Source organism: Crocodylus siamensis, chromosome 2, assembly GCF_052110815.1.
Source record: "Crocodylus siamensis isolate JL-2025a chromosome 2, ASM5211081v1, whole genome shotgun sequence".
NCBI lineage: Eukaryota > Metazoa > Chordata > Crocodylia > Crocodylidae > Crocodylus > Crocodylus siamensis.
In genome coordinates, this window is record NC_143396.1 from 53,929,896 (window position 1) to 53,949,564 (window position 19,669).

Sequence of the window (19,669 nt, forward strand, 5' to 3'; positions counted from 1 at the left end):
GTGTCTTCTGATAAAGAATAAGAATTTTTTCAACTATCAGTTTCCATTGGAAACCACTCTCCACTGAGCAGTAATGTAGCCTTTGCTTTCGGTATTTTCCAGAGTCATCATATAGGTGTGTAATGGGGTAGACACCACATTGGCAGGAAAGGGTAACAAGCTTCTGCAGGTCTCATTAGCCCCATTCTGCTACATCTGCAAAAGGGGGCTTGAAGGGCAGGGTTAAGAGCAGAAAACATGGCTGGATTGGATATTGGCCAGGAAAATGGGCAGGCTTCCAGCTCTTATGATGTGCGAGGAAGAGAGTTCTGGCTGTCCCAGAGACATGGGACTACTTGTTGTTATGTATTAACTGTCATGGACTTAAGAAATGGCCACCTGTCACAGCTACCAGAGGAAAGGCAAGCCTGATATGAGGTTCCTTTGGGAATCTGCTACAAGTGCATTCTTGTTCATTCTGGGTAAGACTGATGCAGGTGGTGCTTTGCCTGATGAGGCCAACAGCCAAATGAAGATAGGGATCCAGCAGTGGTTGGCAGTGAGCCCATGGTTGATCTTGTCACAACAGGTCAGATATGTTTCATGCAGTGGTGATAACTATGTCCCTTAAAATTGAACTTGAATAATACAATGCATTGAATAATACAATGCAAAAACATCATACTGATTCAATTTGCAGATGCTCAAATATAGAACTTATAACAAGGGTCTTACATGTAACATCTGAAACTTTTTCAGCCATAGCACATCAAAGTTTTAAGGTTCCTGATGAGCGAAATAGCAGCGGGGAAATGACAGATCGCCTTAAATCAACTATGACTAAACTCAATAAAGCTGAAGTAAAAAGATTTGGGTTTCAGTAGGTAGTATCTTCGCTCAGACACAGGGTCATTGGCACTGAGGCTACCAACACCAGTAACTGGAGAGCAGGGACCACTGCAACTATGCCATCCTAACCTGGGACCAATCATTCCTCTTCGGACTTCAGCCTTTCTTCACATATCACAATTATTCAATCCTGCAAACATTTATGCATGCAAATAACCTGAATGGAACTGCTCAAATAGGTAATGTTGAGTGAGTGCTTACAGGAGCTGGCCATCAAAGAGCAAATGACATTCTTCAAATCTATCTAAACAAGGGAAAAACTAATTTAGGGACTGCCTTTTTTCAGACCTTAGCATCCACAAATCTCTGTGGAGATCAACTGGAAGTGGGGATATGGCCAAAACAAGAACAGTTTGATTTAGTAAAGTTAATGCAATGCCTCATGGTCCCTTTCTCTATTATGATCCAAAGGCCTTGGACTGGAGCAAATTTCCCATGATGCATTACTTCCTCTCAGCATGGGTCCATCATAGAAAATATAGTCTGACCAAGTAGCACAGTTTTTAGAGGATAATAGGCACATGAGACATTGTGGCAGTACTACTGCACTCTTTTGATTAAAAAATCCTTTGTCATTTGTCAGCTACCTCCCCCTCCCACTTTCAGACCAGCTCTAAAAATCTTTCGCTCTACTGGTGGATGCTGGATTTGGTCCATACCAGACATTAAAAAAAGAAAGAAAGAAAGAAAGAAAGATACACTTCTATTACTTCTAATCACTTATGGCATTAAGGACCCGTTTCATATAGAATAAAATAGTCAATTATCAATCAGTAATGCTCTCTAAGGCTATCTAGCAAACACTGCTTAGGCTGCTTGCTGATGTAAAAAAAAGAAAAACAAGCTTTACCCGGAACAAGCAGCATGTTACTTTAACCTGGCTCCACAGCATTTGTATAGATTGGGCGCTTCAGCGGAGACTTTTTCGTGCTTTTATCCAATAGTTGATTCAATCAGCTATGAGATAAAAGCACCAAGAAAAACCCTGCTGAAGCTCCCAACCTATACTGATGTTGGGCAAGCTGAGTCCAACTAACATACCGCCTCTTCTGGGCATGCGCTGGGCTTGGGAGCATGCGGAGTTTAAAGTAAAGTGCCCTTTTGTTTTGTTTTTTCAACATCTGCAAGCAGCCTAATTATGTTCTAGCAATTCTGGATTAAGAATTGAAACTGACATTTCTACATCCCCTGACTTTGTCCTATATGACCTGCCAAAGTCACTAGAATATAGTTATTCATTAAAGCCTAGTCTTGGGGAGTGCTGAATAACTGCAATTCCTATTATCTTCCAGGGATGTGAAGGACACTTGGCACCTTGAATAATCAAAAGGCACAGATTAAAAAACAAGCCAACACACACCACCACAGGTGTCAGGAGGGAACAGAAGATTAATCACCTTACATATAAAAACTGATAGCAGGAGAAAAGGGAAGATAGAAAAGCTATAATAGCTCACATGGGATTGGATTCCCTATGGCTACGGACAGACATTCAAAAAGCCTGAGCCTGAATTGATTCAATCTTTGAAGGTTAGTCTAACTTGGCTACACTGAACTAGTTTGGAACCGCACAGACACCCACTCTGGACTGAGGAAATTCAGGCACATACCTGCACTGGCTCAGGCTAAAAACTGAGCGGTGCTAGAGCAGCCCTCCCTTCCCTTTTATACTGCTGAGCTGAGGGGGGTGTGGCCAGGCCCCAGAAGAATGCTCAGATTAGAGAGGGGTTTAAACCCCACCCTGCCTGCACAGGCTTTTCCTTGCTTGCTGCTCAATGGGCGGGAGTGTTGCAAGACACCAGCCCCTGGCTAGCACGCTGAGGCAAAGCAGGGGTGTGCAGTGTGTGCATCTGTTTCATAGATTTCATAGGCTTCAGGGCTGGAAGGGACCTCAGAAGATCATCCAGTCAAGCCCCCCCGCCCGAAGGGCAGGAAGTCAGCTGGGGTCATAGGATCCCAGCAAGATAAGCATCCAATTTGCTCTTGAAGGTGTTCAATGTAGGTGCTTGAACCACCTCCGATGGCAGGCTGTTCCAGACCTTGGGGGCTCGGACAGTAAAGAAAGTCTTCCTTATGTCCAGCCTGAAATGGTCTCGTAGTAGTTTATGACCATTCGACCTCGTCATCCCTTGGGGTGCTCTAATGAACAAACGTTCCCCCAGATACTGGTGGTCACCCCCGATAAACTTATAGGTGGCCATCAGATCACCCTTGAGCCTGCACTTTTCCAGGCTAAAGAGCCTCATAGATCTCAGCCTGTCGTCGTAAGGTCTGTTTTCCTGACCTCTGATCATGCACGTGGCTCTTCTCTGGACTCTCTCAAGCTTCTCCACATCCTTTTTGAATTGCTAGAGCAGCCCTCCCTTCCTTTGCACATAGATAAGCTGAGTGGGGCATGGCCAGGCCCTGGAAATACACTGTGATGGGGGGTGCGCACGTGTGTGTGTGTGTGTGCGCGCATGTCCCTCTGAACAGCCCAGCAGGGAATGTTTATCACCCTTTAACTCGGCATTTATCAGTCTATTAAGAAAACAGAGGGACATTACCACCTGGCTGTTGATTCTGCCTCTGTTCCATGTGCCACAGCTTGGAGGTAGCCAGCACATGGCCTGCTAGCTAATGCTGAGGTGTCTGTGAGGGACAGGGAATGCCTGCTTAACGGGAGTCGGAGAGGGAGCAGAAGCTAGGTCCACATTTTCAGCCTTTCTTCTAAATTTTTTCTTACCCACAGTATCTGAAAAAGACTCTTACAGGCACACCCCACTCACCCTATTTTAATTTATGCCTGGGGGAACTGTTATACGAGCCCATCATTCATTTACTGCTACAGTATGACTAGCTGCATTTTATCAGTGGGGACCAGTTTGGATTCATTAGTCATGCAATCACAGGTAGCAGGCCAGGCACACCAATAACTGATTAACAATCTCCCAGCAACAACTGTTCAAGGAATTACAAAACACAACAAGTGGCACAAGTGAACGTCTTGACGACAACTCAAGTGAATGCCTGCCAGACCCTGGAGCAGGGTAGAGCAAGAGAGGAAAATATACTAGAAAAAGGATCTCTAGGACCCACCAGACTCTTTTGGCCAGGAAAATAACTTTATCAGCTTGAATAACAAGGAGGAAAAGGACCCAATCTAGACTCAAGGCATGGTGTCATTCCTCCTGGGGTTGGGAGAAATAGGCCAGCAGTTTACACATGGATCATTTTATTTCATTTGTGCATATATTTAATACCCTTTCACTGCACTATAAAGTACTGCAATAGTCACCACAAACTAAGAACAGAGCAAAGAAAATATGTGTGGGAAAAAAAATCTTTAGGTTCAAGAGTCCTTGAGTATGCTAGTACAGTTACATTTTTAGTCACGAACTGGGATGACACATTTGTTTCTGGTTTGGTCTAATCAAAACCATTTCAAAACTTAAATATTAGACATGAAACAAGTAAGAATGAATGAAAATATTCTTTTCTGTATCCTGCAGTGCATCATCATAAAGGCAATGAAAGGGAAAACTACTGGAAGTGTACTCTAGGACAATGGTGTGAAGCACAGGCCAAACTTACTACAGTTTGTCTGGCTGTTCCTCATCTCACAGAGGGAAGAGATGCCACAAGAATCAGGACAGGAAGTACATCTCTGGTCTCCTTCCTGACAAGGAGTTTGACCTGAAGAAAATAAATACAAGCTTATTAACTGTCATGAGTTAGTGAATAAATGATAATGTAGTGGTGAGAAGATGGTCACGAATGTTGCCAGCTCCCTCAGATAATGGAACAAGCACTAATTGCTAGGTATCATCCACATTTCCAGTACTAAAATTATTCCCTGTGGTAATTACAGTGTACAAAGTTTGCACTGGCAAATACAGATAATGCTTTTAAGAACAAAAAAAAATGTCATGTTATCATTTCCTTCCTGCTTCTTTCCCTTTTCTTACTCCAAGGCATTCAATTTAAGCATTCAGGGTGCCTGTAGGCATGTGGGGATGCTGCTCCAATGCACAAATGTAATTACAGTGGATCAAAGTGGACTCAATTACTTGGAGCAGACTCAATTAGTCGAATAAGCTTTAGTTAAAGAGCCTTGGCTGCCATTTTGAAGTGTGGGACACTAAATAGATTTCATAGATTTTATAGATGTTAGGGATGGAAGGGACCTAGGAAGATCATTGAGTCCAGCCCCCTGCCCAAAGAGCAGGAAGTCAGCTGGGGTCATAGGATCCCAACAAGATAAGCATCCAATTTGCTCTTGAAGGTGTTCAATGTAGGTGCTTGAACCACCTCTGCTGGCAGGCTATTCCAGACCCTGGGAGCTCAAACAGCAAAGAAATTCTTCCTTACGTCCAGTCTGAAACGGTCTTATAGTAGTTTATGACCGTTCAATCTCATCATCCCTTGGGGCGCTCTGGTGAACAAACGTTCCCCCAGATACTGGTGGTCACCCCTGATAAACTTATAGGTGGCCATCAGATAACCTCTGAGCCTACACTATTCCAGGCTAAAGAGTCCCATGGCTCTCAGCCTGTCATCATAAGGTCTGTTTTCCTGACCTTTGATCATGCACGTGGCTCTTCTCTGGACTCTCTCAAGCTTCTCCACATCCTTTTTGAATTGTGGAGCCCAGAATTGGATGCAGTACTCCAGCTGCGGCCTCACCAAGGCTGAGTACAAGGGGAGAATGATGTCCTGGGATTTGCTTGAGAAGCATCTATGGATGCAAGCCAGAGTTTTGGCTTGCATCCATACACAAGATGCTGAGGACATTTTAATTAGGGTGGGTTTTGGAGCCACCCTAATTAAAGTGCCCTACCCCCATCCCTCCAGCACGTGTAAATATGACCCAATATTCTGTATTCTGGCTGGTGAGCAAGGAATGCTGCAAGTCGCTCCTGGAACTGTTTGTGGTGAGTAAGCAAGAACGTGAAAGTTGGATTAAAAAAAAGTCTTCTCCCGTCCTGAATATCAAAGCAAAAAAGCCTACTGAAATTATTGTGTGCAGGTGTTCAGCTGGTTTGCTTTTTATTAACAGACAATAAAACACATTCTAATAAAAGAATTGTAGAAGTTTTGCCTGAAGCTTCATTTCCCTGTATTGTCTGGTGAAAAAGTCCAGCAGTCTAGAGTCAGCTATTAAAAAGCCAATGCTAATATGTCATCAAAAAACTTCTGTCAAGTACATTGGTCAGTCAATTATGCTTCCCCTTCCATTTAATTGAGGTGTACCTCCTCCCCAAACCATTAACACTTCTCCTAATAACACAGGTCTGGACTGGCAGTGAAAGTCCCCTATTTTACATCTTTAGCTATCTTGCAAAGGTAATTGGGTTAGCTGTTCTTGATTTGGGGGAATTTTGAATTATTTCCATAGACATTTATCAGTCATCACAACCCCATTGTACCCAACACATACACAGTACAGGAACACCCTTTGCTCCAGTATGAAGTTAAGCATCTTGCCAATGAGGTAGCTAGATTGTTGGTATCTGTTCATCCCTTTTGAAAGTTCACTTCATGATAGATACTGAAGCAAGAGAGATATCTTTTATATCTTTGCCCCTGGTTCTAGAGTATGATATGGTGCACAGTTATAGAAAACAATCCAGTTATAGAATGCAACTTTCCCTGCCTGTCTTATTTTACAAGCATACTTAATTCTAAAAGGAAACTCACAGGGTGGGAAAGCCTTTGGAAGTTATCAAATATCTGTGAATTAAAACATGGTCTAAAGTCTTATCTTGACACCTCCTACCCACCACCCAGCAGAAGACTTTTTCTCAAGTTTTTAGAACACTCCATCTGTTGTATAGGACAAATTCTTTCTAATCATATCATAAACTATTCTGAATCCCTCTAAACACACTCTGACATATCTTCAGAAAGGATTATAAACTCAGTTGTAGGTACTTCTGTATTGGATTTCCATTTGCACAAAAAATGCCAGCAGTAATGTCAACCTATGCCATAATTACATTTCCTTAAGTTATGTAAGGAAAGGGACTGTTTTCTTCATTCAGCAACATGGTAAGACAATATTCAGTGGTAGAGTATATGGATGAAGTAGCAAGGTACTGGCAGCTCTCCCTCACATTTCTATTCTGATTTCACGTATGTGCTCTGTTTGCAGCTAAACCAACAACCCATTTAATTTTAAGCACCAATCTGACTGCCTCTGTTAGGTGAGCATAGACTCCTTGCACTGTATAAAAGCTTCCTTAAATAAAAATACGTTTTACGTTCAATACAATTGTAGTTGCTTACAGCCCCACATGATGTAATTATACACAAAAAGAGGGTTATACCATCGTTCCTCTGAAGAAGTTTCTGCATGATATTGCTATAAAACATGGGTGGATCTAGAATTTTGAAAAGGAGGGTGCAGATGGTGAGGTCCATAATCACATATAAAACAACTCTTATTTTTCTCTAGTTAAAATTAAACTAGAAGCTTCACTAATACATTAGGGGCAATGGGCACTATTAGTCAGTTAAAGACTGAAGGAAGAATAAGTATAACTTCATTGGAATAAGTTAAAAACAATCTGCAAGCCTGTGAAATAGGACCTTCATTACCAGGAACAGCTAGCACACAGCAGAATTGCAGAACAAGGGATAGCTTGATTGGTGGAACATCAAGATCATTAAAAAGAAGAGAGAGCCGTTAACACCTGTGGAATGAAGAGGTTGGAAGGGATCAAGTAGGTTATAATGAACCATGAAATGTATTGACTCCCTCAGTGCTGCCTAACTAGAAATGCTACTACCACTGCCAGGCAGTTGGTTTTAAACATGGGTAGAACAGGAATCAAAGGCTGGTGCAAGTGCACCCCTTCTGGATCTACTCCTGCTATATAATTGAAGGCTTCATTTAAAAAATAGTTCTAGGATGCATGCCTATGAAAGGACTTTGTCACCTAAAGAGAGATATAAGTGGAATCTGCTTAAGGATAAGAGTGCTATGCACAGAAGTCTTATCTAATACCATACGACTTTAAGCATTTGCTGGTAAGGTTATGCTTCTGCCTCTGTCTTGGTGGGGCAATATGGAATGTCCCAATACCTAATTGTGATCCTTAAATTCAGCATTTTTATAGCCAGCTACCATGAGGGGCACAATCTAACAGACATGTTCAGTGCACTCCCAACACACACTTACAGGATTTAGTTCAGCACAAACCACAGCTGCCACTGTGCATGTCACTTACAAACATGTCTGGAAGTGGTGTTTATCTAGTAGCTTAGTAGTTACAGCTGTTGCCTAGAATAAGTGAGATCCTTAGCCTGAGGGGATTTAAATCCACATGTCCCTCCCAGAAGAACTCCTAGCCAGACGGCTGTATTGTCCTGGGGTGGCAATATTCTTTTCTCTTCTTGAAGCTGTGCCACTTTGCAAAAACTTCAGGATTCAGCGGACAAGGGAAAGGAACCTTCTAGCCCAGTGATTAAAGCAGCTACCTAGAAGAGGGAAGACTTGGATCCCAGTCTCTGTTTCAAAGAATATAAGTGTTTTATGCAATGGCCACTTACATTTATGGCCTTTTGCTTGTTTGCCTCTCCCAGCACTGCTCCTTCCCTCTTTCTCTACCACCATTTGTATTCAAATCACTCACTCAGCTTTATACACTGCTCCAAACTTGTCCTTTCATAGCATCTGTTGAAGTGAGTTTGAGTTCACAAAAGCTTATGCTCTCTATCCATCTTATTCAGTAAATCTATAAGGTGCATATCTACCGTGCCCTCTGCCAGAAAGCACAAACCCTTATAACCAATATAAGACACTCCAGTCTGGGAGATAAGTACTCCTTAGAAAATGTGGAGTAATTATACACCCGTATAACTTACATGGGGCACGTCTACATGAGACATTTACTGCTGAGTTAACTCTGCAGTAAAACGTGAGGAACTACCAGTGCGGCCCTATGCAGCTGTAGTAAATTAATAAACGCCACTATAGAATAGTACTTGTCAATACAAGTACTATCCTGCAGCAGCATTATTTACTCAGCTGCAATGCACATGTAGATGATAACGGGACTGGCTGGAGCACGAGGCTGCTTCAGTGTGGGGGGGTTGCTTGCCAGCTAGCCTCCACTGAAGCACCCTCGTGCCCCAGCTAGCCCTGCTGCAGCACATTGAGCTGGGTCAGAGCAGCCCCAGGCTGACAGGCTGAGCCCTGGGTCCCCCTGTTAGCTGGGGTGCACTGACCTGGCTCCATGTGCTACAGTCCCAGGCAGACATGTAAATGTGGGATCTGGGAGCAACAAACTCCAGTGCAAACTATGCAGGAGTTTATTCAGTCAGATTAATAGTAGATGTACCCATGGCATACCAATGGTGTCTCTGCTCCCCTAGGATAAAACTGGACCTCATTTTTCCCCTGGAACAAAGCCTTTTATCCTGGGAACCTACAAACATCCAAGTCCTTTGTTCTGTTTTCAGTGGTTGTGAAATACTGGCAGTAACACTTTTTCCTGGGACAATCTAGCTAATTCAAGTTAATTGCCATTCATTCCAGGGACCAACTGTGTATGGAAAGGGCTATGCTGCTCCTATGTTTTGACTTGAATCAATCAGAACCAACTCAAATGCAATGTTGTTTTTACCCCTTGTCAGCTTCTGCTGGAGTAGCTAGCTGTTTACCAAGCAAACCGCCTCTTCTGTCACCTAGTGGCCAGATACTGTAATAATGCTTTCTGTGGGCAGCTGGCTTGACAGAATTGGTTGCATCTGCTCCTTATTACCTAATAAAATCCAGGGAAAATTATACTGTTGTAATCATGTGACATACCTACATTTTTATTCAGTCTATCCAAGAGAAGGGTGAAAGGAAACTTACACATGGAAAGGATGTTTGACACAGGGGCAGCTTTTTGAAAATCGCTGACAAAGTCATAGCAGGACCAGCTAAAAGTTGAAATTAAATCAAATCATCCTGGAAATAATCTGTAATTTCTTAGCTGTGACACAAGTCAATATTGGAACCATTTATCAGGGAGGTGGCAAACTCACAACCTCACTGCATCTTCAAAATGAGGTTAGATGCCTTCCTAAAAGACACGTTTTGGTCCAGTGCTTGGAAAAAGTCTACAGTTCACGTATGCAGTCTAAATGAGCACGGGGGTCTCCTTGTGGTCTTAGAATCAGACCTTATATCAGGCTGGTGGAAAAGCCTGGGAACACATTCTGCAGCTTGTTTCTCCTTGTACAAATAGCAGTCTGGTTTCTCTGGAAGAATTCAGCTTTAACCCAACTTCTTCTCTAAGCTGTAGGGCAGCAGGGCTCTCAAATGTACGAACTGGAATTCTGTCTGAAGGTTAAACTGTGTGTGCAAAGAGCTGGCAAAGTATCTCCAGTATCACACATGCCCTGATAAAGCAGAAGTTCTGCCAGGCCCAGTGGCGCATTAAGATTTATTGGGACTCTGGGCAAACAGAAAATTGGAGGCCCCCCACCAGGTATACTCTGCATCTGCCAGGGGGCTGCGGTTGGGCCTGCCCAGCCTCCTTGGTGCATCTGGGGTGAGTCAGGCAGCCGAAGTGAAGGTAGTTCCAGCACTAGGTTGCCCCTCCGCCCAGCGGGTGTCATGCAGCCAGAGTTGCAGTCCCCCAGTGCTGCAGGATGGGCCGGGGCCAGCTTTGGGGGGAGGGAGGGGCACGAGCTCCACCCCCCACTGCCTGCCCCGGCTTCTGCTGGCCTGGGTGTGGCAGGATGGGGCTATCCCATCAGTCCCAGTGGTGCTGGTGCTAGAGGTTGCCCATGGGACCTCCTGGCAGCAGATGGCCCCAGGAGGCCAATGCCACCTGCAGGGAGCCCCATGCATGCCCCTAGCCTGGGACTGGCCAGAGGGGAGAAGGCACACTGCCCTGGATGCCTGTGGCTAGGATGTCTGCCTGGACCATGCTGCCCAATTGGCAGGGGCCCCTGGGCTCAGCACCCAGGCCCATGCATTAATCCACCTCTGGCCAAGCCCATACATTAATTTAAAGAGATACTTTTCCAGTGAGTAAAAACAGACAAGAGTTTATAAAAGAAGATCTTCGCTCTGGATCTTCTGCACATCAGACAGATTTCTTCCCCCTGAATATTTAGGGATAAAAAAATGAACAGGGAACATCTTCTTATAATTTAAAGGCATCACAAGTAAATGTTGGGATGGGAAACTTTTAGGCTATTAGCAGATAGTCCAACCACTGATTATGTGAATAAAGGTCTCTTCTTGTTTCCTGATCAGCACCTTACATCTCAGTCATATGTGGGCTATTTACTAACACAAACAAATTTTATTTCTTATAGTCTGACAGAGGCAAAAAGTAGTGAAAGACAGACACCCACATGGATTTTGTTCTGTGTTATGTGTCAATTTTGTCAGCTAAGTTTTCTGTTACTGTGAAGGAATTATTGAAGAGGAAGAATACAGAGTTTGGTGAATACAACAGGGCTATTTTGAAAAACTTCTGCAAACAGAGTTATAAGCTTTAGTTTACCCATTCCCCTTTTTCTGGTCCCTTCCATATTACAGGTGCCAACAAGAGGAACCAAGGGACCTGGAATATAGACTGAATATAGGATACAGCAAACACAAACGGATACTAGATAAAGGAAAAAACAAGGAAAATAAACTGAATGGAGTTGCACATGTAAAAACAGGGCAAAATTTGACCCTAGATTTTTAAAAAGACACAATCAATAAACAGATTTGTTCAATGCAAGTTTGAGGCTACACGGTTCAATGTAATGCTATGCACAGATATCAAAGCTAGCTGTGGGTACCAGAAATGGTACAGCTATGTTAACACAGGTCTATGCCTGTGCTGATTAGCCTTCATTTTTAGCTCCTGCTATATTAACACAAATAAATTATTTCTAGTACCCATGCTACTGCATTGCCTGCATAGACATACCCCCACATTTACCATTTTTAGTGAAGTACGATGCCTTGCAATTTTGGAGGTTTTTTTCCCCCCATTATTTCTTGGAATAGAACATAAGTGGCAATGGGAAAGGCCAGAAGATTCAATAGAGGGAGGAAGGAAAGGAATAAAAAAGTTGAAAAGAGAAACCTGAGTGGAAAGAGGACAGGGATTCGTAAAGATACAAATGCTGTTAGAACTTTCTCACCACAAATTATAATTGGTTGGTGTACTGAAATATCAGTACTACTCTGTTTAGAAAATCAAATGTTGTGCTGCTTGCTCTGGTGCTCCTCTCCCCCACCCCACATCTCCCCAGAGGTAGCATAGATTTGTCAGGAGTACTCCAGAGAAAATTCTGCTTGCAATTTGGGACACTTCTTGTCCCAAAGTCACCCCTAGGTGAAGAAAGTCCAGTTTTCACCCCATATTCCCAACAAGGATTTTTCAGTATGGTGTGGTCACTTGTAACCAGAATTTATTATAAATAAATGCAGCATACCCTTACTGTCACTACAGTTCTCTTCATCGCTTCCATCCTTACAGTCATTATCTCCATCACACTGGAAAGCACTGGGGATGCACTGTCCACTTCTGCACTCCACAAGACCCTGGCTGTGACATGCTTTGGGAAGCAAAAACACAATTCAATCAATTTAGTTTTCTAAAGGTCTCATTTCTCTTAAGCATCATTTTAAAGCTACTATATGCGGAACATGTAGAACTGCTCACTTCCAAGGCTGCCAGGAACTTCCCATTATGAAGGTTCTGTTTTCACATGTGAACAACTGTGCCAAACAGCCCATTTGGGCTGAAATTTTACATGCTATGTGTTTGCCTCAGGCTCAATTCAACACTCAGCTGTTTTCTAGACAAGGATAAGGAAAATACTTATTTTTGTTCGTATTGAAAAATTCCAGTGACATTTCCTTTGAACAGCTGTAGTACCACCAAGGTTTTGAATTTGAGAAGGGACTGGCCTACATTTTATTGGGGAGTTCCTTTTTGCTGTCCCAAAGAAAATCCATCCAAACTTGGCCACGTTACATACCTTTGAAAAATAGTAGTTCCTGCATGTTCAGAAGAGACTTCCTTGATTTAGCAACTAAATTTTCCAAAGTCTGTCTGCACTAGATGTGTTCCAGCCTAGAGCTAAGCATAACTTTCAGTGCTCTGGGATGATGCGGGAGCTGCCAGGCCCTGAACTAAGAGGACAGGAGGGAGCCTATCTAGCCTGTGCTTTCATGTCCACCACCACCACCTCATTCCTTCACACACACACCCTGGAGCCATGTACCCTAGAGAACAAAGTTGCCTGTCTCAATTGCAAAGGGAATAAGAACAGGACCTATGGGAAAGGGACAGGAGAAAAGGATCGAAAGCTAGGGTAGAGTGTCCAAGGCAAGGAGTAGGAAGGAGAGTAGGAATAGAAGTCCAGAAAACTGAGGCTAGGACTTGCTGACCAACGAGACTGGGCCCGAGATAAAAAGCCTAGGGGGTGGTGCCAAGAACTGAATATGTAAGAAGAATGGGACTGAGATTGGGACCAAGTGTCTGGAGTGTAAGAGAGACAGGACTGGTTCCCAGGTCAGAGGAGAGAGAGGTAAAGAGGCAGAAGAGTCTCTGCAATCCCTCCAAAGGCTGAAATGGAACCCAAGATTGCCGAGCCTCACCATTTCACTTCTGTCAGCAAGTACCTGTGAAACCCACTGGCCCACTCCCTTCGTCTGCTCCATGTAGCGTACAACAACCTAGTCCTGTTCTCAGGTACTTTATTTGCTCAACAGAGACCTGTGTGGTGAGCCTAAAATTTCCAAGATTGCTGATAACCTATCTGGGTGTCACTATTACGATGCATAATAGAATTTGGATATTTTTCAGTTGCTTTTTCAAACCTAGAAAAATTACACATAAAACATGTTAAAAGAACATGATGGGTATGAAGTCAAGTACTCAAAAGGTATGAAATGCCAGAATTAAGGATCCCTGTGCAATCTTAATCGGGCTCTCCTTCTGCATATTCAGTATGGTAATTTTAATTATGCGATTGCATAGGCATTTCCTATCGTTACTTATTGAGCTTGGAACCTCCACTTTCCTTAACATATTTTTGGTACATGCAACTTTAGCATTTGTTGCCACAGCAGACAAAGGCCAAAATTATGGCTAGGGACTCACTGTGATTGGAGGTGCTACATAAACATACATGAGGACAATTTAAGATACAAATTTACCTTAGTTGAAGTATTTGAATTATATTGATAATGAACCAGCAAGAAGCAACAACAGAGCAGCTGTAGTTCGTTTGATAGAATTTTTAACAAGGCTTACCAGAGTATATTACCTGCAAAGACATTTGCTGCTTATCAAACTACTTGAAAACATACTAAGCTCAATTTTTTGTCTTTCCATTAATATTCTAAGCTTAACCCTGTTTTAAAAATTATTGGGAGATGCAAGAAATTGCTAACTTACAGCAGTTGACTTCATCTGACTTGTCCATGCAGTCATGGTCCCCATCACATACCCACTGTACTGTTATACATCTCCCCTCTCCACATCGATGTTGTGTTACTGGATCACAGTCTAAGTAAAATGAAGAAATAAGAACAAAAAAGAAATAGGGGGAAATAGTTAATTATTTGATGTTCTAGCAACTGGTCATTTTTTACAAACTTGGGAAGTTTCCCCAGTACAGAAGGTCATTGTATCAGCAGTTATTTCTTACTTACGCACCTGTACCTATGATAGTGAATGTCTTGAATGATGCAAAAACCAAGGCTAATACATTTAGATACTTAAGGTGTCACCTAGTACAAGATTCTAATGGTGACTGCTGTACCACAGAAAAACATTTTCCCCCTTATAATAGTGATTTAAGTTTACAGTAGCAAATGGGAAATATTTTTGTACTCTGTACAAAGCAAAATATTTTTATACTTTATACATAGACTTTTGAAAATTAAATTTAAAGTAGGTCAAGTATTTTCACTGGTAATTTCTACATGGAGACATCTGTATTGCAGAGTATTTGTATTCAAACTGCAATCCAAACAGAATTTCCAAGTGGTCTCCGGAACTGGTTCTCTACCAGTGGCACAGGATATCATTATCTGTCAAGAAATTATGACGACATGAGGTTGACAAACTGAGCAGAAGTTCCAGGACAGTACAAAGAACTGCTATTATTTTGGTAATATTTTAGTTAATTTTTGACATTTGACTCAATTTATAATATTGACTGGAAAAAATAAAAATGATTAGTCAGATGAAAGATTAAACTGAACCTGAAAGAGTAGTATAAGGAATACAATGTTGTCTGACTCTCCGAGGCTCAGTTGGTTCAAGAAAGGGACAACTTCTTGACAACTACTACTGTAGCAGAGTCTTGGGGAAAAGAAAAAACTGCTGGAAGTGCTAGCGATCTCCAACAAGGATTTGGCAGACTCTGTGACCTACATTACAAAGAAAATAGTTCATGATGTTGAAATAATGTTGATGCCCAGAAACTCTGCCAGCAAAAAAAAAAAACTCAAGGGTGAAGGATTTTCAAAGAGAGCTGTTCCAAGTAAAAGATAAGACATATGAGTATGAACATAGATACAGACAACAATGAAAAATGTGAGGCTGCTGTGAGGAAAAGTAGGAGATAATACTGTCTCTGGAAACTCTATTACTTCCTACTAACTGAGATAAAGATATTAGTTGAGAGATAGAATGGACATACCAAATGTTGGTTCCCAAATGGAAGTAGCTAAAAGTTCCCATCAAACAAAGTAATCATCAGTAAACAAAGTAAATTTGTCCCCGTCAAACAAAATATTGTGGATGCAGCTTTCCATTTAGCTACCCTTCTCAGCTAACATGGAAAGAAAATTTCTCCACACACCCACTACAAAACTGCGTAAAAATAAACCAATTTACCATGGACTGCATTCCCTTCTATATTAAATCATTACACTTTGACATGCTACATTTTGGGGGCGGTTTTCATAAACAAGTGCCAACAGGAGTCAGGAGACTTATTTGACTCTTTTATCAGATCTTGTCCACCAGTAATGTCATTTTTTGTCAAACCCTTAGAAAGGGTTAAGTAAATTAATACATTTTATATAAAAAATCCTGAAGTTTAAAAAGTAATCTCTATCAAACTGAGTTTTTACTTCCCTTGTTCTTTTATGTTATTTATTCAAGGAAGTTTTATTTGCTTCCATTCTTTTAAAAATGATTACCAACCACACCAAAGAACCAAGTGCTCAAGACATTGAAGTGGCCAGAATTTTTCTGTAAGAAACTGATTCTGCCAACACAGCTTACAAGGAGTAGCACTGACTTTTACCAGAAAACCAGTGGTAGCAGCTGCAGAGTAAATCCTAGACCCTGTAAACTTGAAAGCCTGTTCCACACTTTAAGTTATACCAGTTCAAACTTTGGTGTAGCTGCAGTTACACCAGAATAAAGATGTACAGAGATATTCCTCTTCCTCTGCAGGCAAATCAGGAAGGTTAACTATAATAGTACAGCTCATACATAACTTTGCTCACATGAGAAATCTCATCAAATGTTTAAGTCATCAGTCTACACATATAAGCAAAGTCACGTACACTATTAAGGTCCCTAGCAGACACGCAAGTGAAGGCATGTGGGGATCTGAGGTGAGATCCTCAATTGCACTTCCTGCCATACCATATGTGCATGGCAAGAAGCATGATTGTAGGCTCCAGCATCAGATCCCAGCACACCTCATTAACTAGTGCAGGGGGAGCCTGGGATTGCAATCCTGAGATCCCCCTACACTGGCAAGTAGCAAGCTCCCACAGTTTGAAGCCCCATCAGCTGATGGGGCTCGCAGTCATGGGAGTGCATGGTATGCTCCTGTGGCTGAGAATCCAGATCAGCTGACTGGGCTCCCAGCCAGGGAGGCACATGGTAAGATCCCACGGCTGGGAGCCTAGATCAGCTGAGGAGGCTCCCAGCCACAGGGGTGCACCCCACACACCTGAGAGCCCAGCCTGGCCAGACATTCAATTCATGACAGAATAGGAATGAGCTGCAAAGTTATTATACATTTTTTGTGTAATAACTTTGTGGCTGATTCCTTATCTGATCGCAACTTTAATTGCATCAGTGTATGGTTGTATAATAAAGATGTGACTGATTAACTGGTTATAAGCATAACGTGCCACAGACCTAAGTGCTTGCAGGATTAGAGCCTATTCCTTTATGTTTATTTGATATAGATATGAATATTGAATTGTTTAACATAGCTAGTATTCATTCTTGAAAAATAAAAACAATAATAATGATAAAAATAAGTAAATAGTTAATAATGGTCAGAGACTTTTTGTCATGTTTTGAATAGATCTGTGGAGGAAGTACCAATGCCAGAGAAGATAAATTTACAGCAACCAATATCCAAGATAATAAAACTTACTAGACAGAACAGAAAGGAAAGCTTCAATATTAGTTGCTTATACAACATAAAGCACAACAGGAATACAGGATGTGTTTGGAGCTAAACTAAATTTCTTAATAAACTTTTATTTTTCCTCCAAAAATGTTTGCCAATTTTTTTATTTTTTTGTTGTGATTAAAATCTTCACTTTTTCATGTTTGGAAAAATAAATAATGATTCAAGGAAAGCTTTTTTTTTCCCTATAGTTGTGAAATATTTTGGTTTCAAACTGTATAAAAATCTTTACTTTCTCTACTGTCTACATTTTTTCTTAGAAAAGTGAGATAAAGTGAAACAGAAGTTAGAAAGCAGTTTGTTCATTAAAAAATAACCTTTTACTTTTGTAAGATGCATTTTAGAGATTAGCATTGTTTTACTTTTTCTGTCTGGCAAAGTCAGAAGATTTTTTTCCAAATTTTCTTTTAAAAAAAAATCATGGAAAAAGCCATTGTTTTTCAATGTCAAAAAAAATTCACTTGGAGTTTTCCCATTAACATCACTATAAGCAGGAGGAGATTCATGAATAGACAGAATCCTGAAAGTCAACAGAGACTGGCATTTTAAGAAGCAGTGAAAGGACAATTGTCAACCAGGGCAATTCTGTTTTGATACCTGAATAAAAAATTCAGCTTTAATATTTGTTGGCATCCATGATATGCAGTCTCTCTAGGTTTCCCTTTGCCTCAGATATGTTCAGCTGAGCTACCCAGAAAGCTATCAACATATCTTGAAGTTCAGAATGAATAGCAAAATCAAAAACTTTTCAATAAATATGCTTCTGATTTTGCATAAAACAAATATTGTGCAAAAATGCCATTCCCTAAAAACACTATGAATTAATGACTTATCTATCCCAACATTTTTAAATTTGTTATGAAACCATGCACATTTTAATCTGTTTTTATTTTCTTAGTAAAGTGGACTCTTTGGGTGCATAACTTTCTGATGCATGCAAGGAAAATCATTTTCAGGCAAATAATTAGGAAAAACAGAGGCATAATGATGTAACTGGGTGCCCGAGGCAGCTACCACACATTGGGTCAATGGAGCCATCCCATAGCTGCTGGCACTCCCAACAGAACTGCAGGGTTGCAGTGACAGCTGACTCCTCTCCCTTTCCCCTGCACGTCGGCATACGGGGCAACTGCCCCAGTCACTCTGCACAAGTTATGCCATTGTAGAAAAGCATGTCACTGCCATTTACCACAGTTTTGTTCATCACTCAGGTCTCCACAGTCGTCATATCCATCACAGACCATGGTGTAATTGAGACATTTTCCTGTGTTACAGTGGAATACATCATCACTGCAGTCTGCAAAACAAGTAGTTTACAGCACATCAACAAAACATGATATTAAGTTCTATTTATATAGTAGCAATGCTGTGAGAGGTTAAACTAAATTATATGCATCAACACAGTGCTTTACGGTAGTAAACACACAGGTCCATTACTATATTCTGTGAACCCCTCGGCTCAGTAAAATTTAATGTGGAAGAGTAAGAAGGATCAAAAACCCTTTGTGGACTTTATTCTTTTGGTCCTGCTCCTTGCTTTCTTCATGTGCGATTGATAGCAATGGAGGGGAAAAAAGAACTTACATCATAGAAAAACTGTGGCATTTATTCCTTTTCGTGCTCCTTTCATCTCCTACACACTGCCAAGCCAATCCAAGGGAGCAATTTGGAAGAAACATCTTTGGACACTAAACTGAGAATAGTCAAAATGTATTCAAGATGTTCAAATAACAAGAGATATCAAGTAACTAAAATATTTATTCTTCAGATAGATTAAATAAGCTAGATAACCAGCTGCCAGATGATTTGGGGGCAAAAAGCATGTAATTTCAACCACCACTTCTGGACTAGTCATGACAAGATTTCATTGTATAACTGTTGTCTGAAGTTCCATCTATGGCAGCAGAGTAGAATGTCTTGCCCAGTCGTTCTCAGTATTTTTAGACTTGAGGCACTCCTTGGAAATACCAGTTCTTAGCATTTACTCATTCCTAATTACAGAAAAAAAATAAGCAATTTTCTGTTGGAAAGAATTTAGACACTATGGAGACACTCAAAACAGATACTATGGAGGTCTATTTTAAATCTCTGGGTTTATCCAGTGAAGGTGTGTACACACCTAACCGCTAATATTGCACGGCACCTCGTGGCACGCGAGATCTCATGGAACTCGAGGGTGCTGCAGCATCCTGACTGAAAAATTACTGGAGCTACCAAATAATACATGTGCTGCAGGACTATGCTCTGCTATGTACTGTACTACTGAAAAAACAAGAGTCTCTGTTCTGTTATGCACTATACCAATAATCAAACATACCACATCACAAAATTCTAATGTGATCAGATGTTCAAGGCAAAAAACTGGGATTGAGGATAAACTGTACAGTCAACCTTC

At 41.4% G+C, this 19,669-nt stretch overlaps 1 protein-coding gene across 3 annotated transcripts in view; it reads right to left on the reverse strand.

Moving 5' to 3' along the window:
- Positions 1-19,669, reverse strand: part of CORIN (corin, serine peptidase) — a 274,799-nt gene that overhangs the window by 85,956 nt on the left and 169,174 nt on the right. For 2 of the 3 annotated variants that reach the window (XM_090035881.1, XM_090035879.1), the window contains 4 exons: positions 18,464-18,571; positions 14,280-14,390; positions 12,307-12,429; positions 4,462-4,563 (listed from right to left, as the gene is read on the reverse strand). In XM_090035881.1, coding sequence (XP_089892007.1) covers positions 4,462-4,563; positions 12,307-12,429; positions 14,280-14,390; positions 18,464-18,571 — 444 coding nt within the window. The remainder of the gene's footprint in view (positions 1-4,461; positions 4,564-12,306; positions 12,430-14,279; positions 14,391-18,463; positions 18,572-19,669) is intronic. The other variant, XM_090035880.1, reaches the window with a different exon arrangement.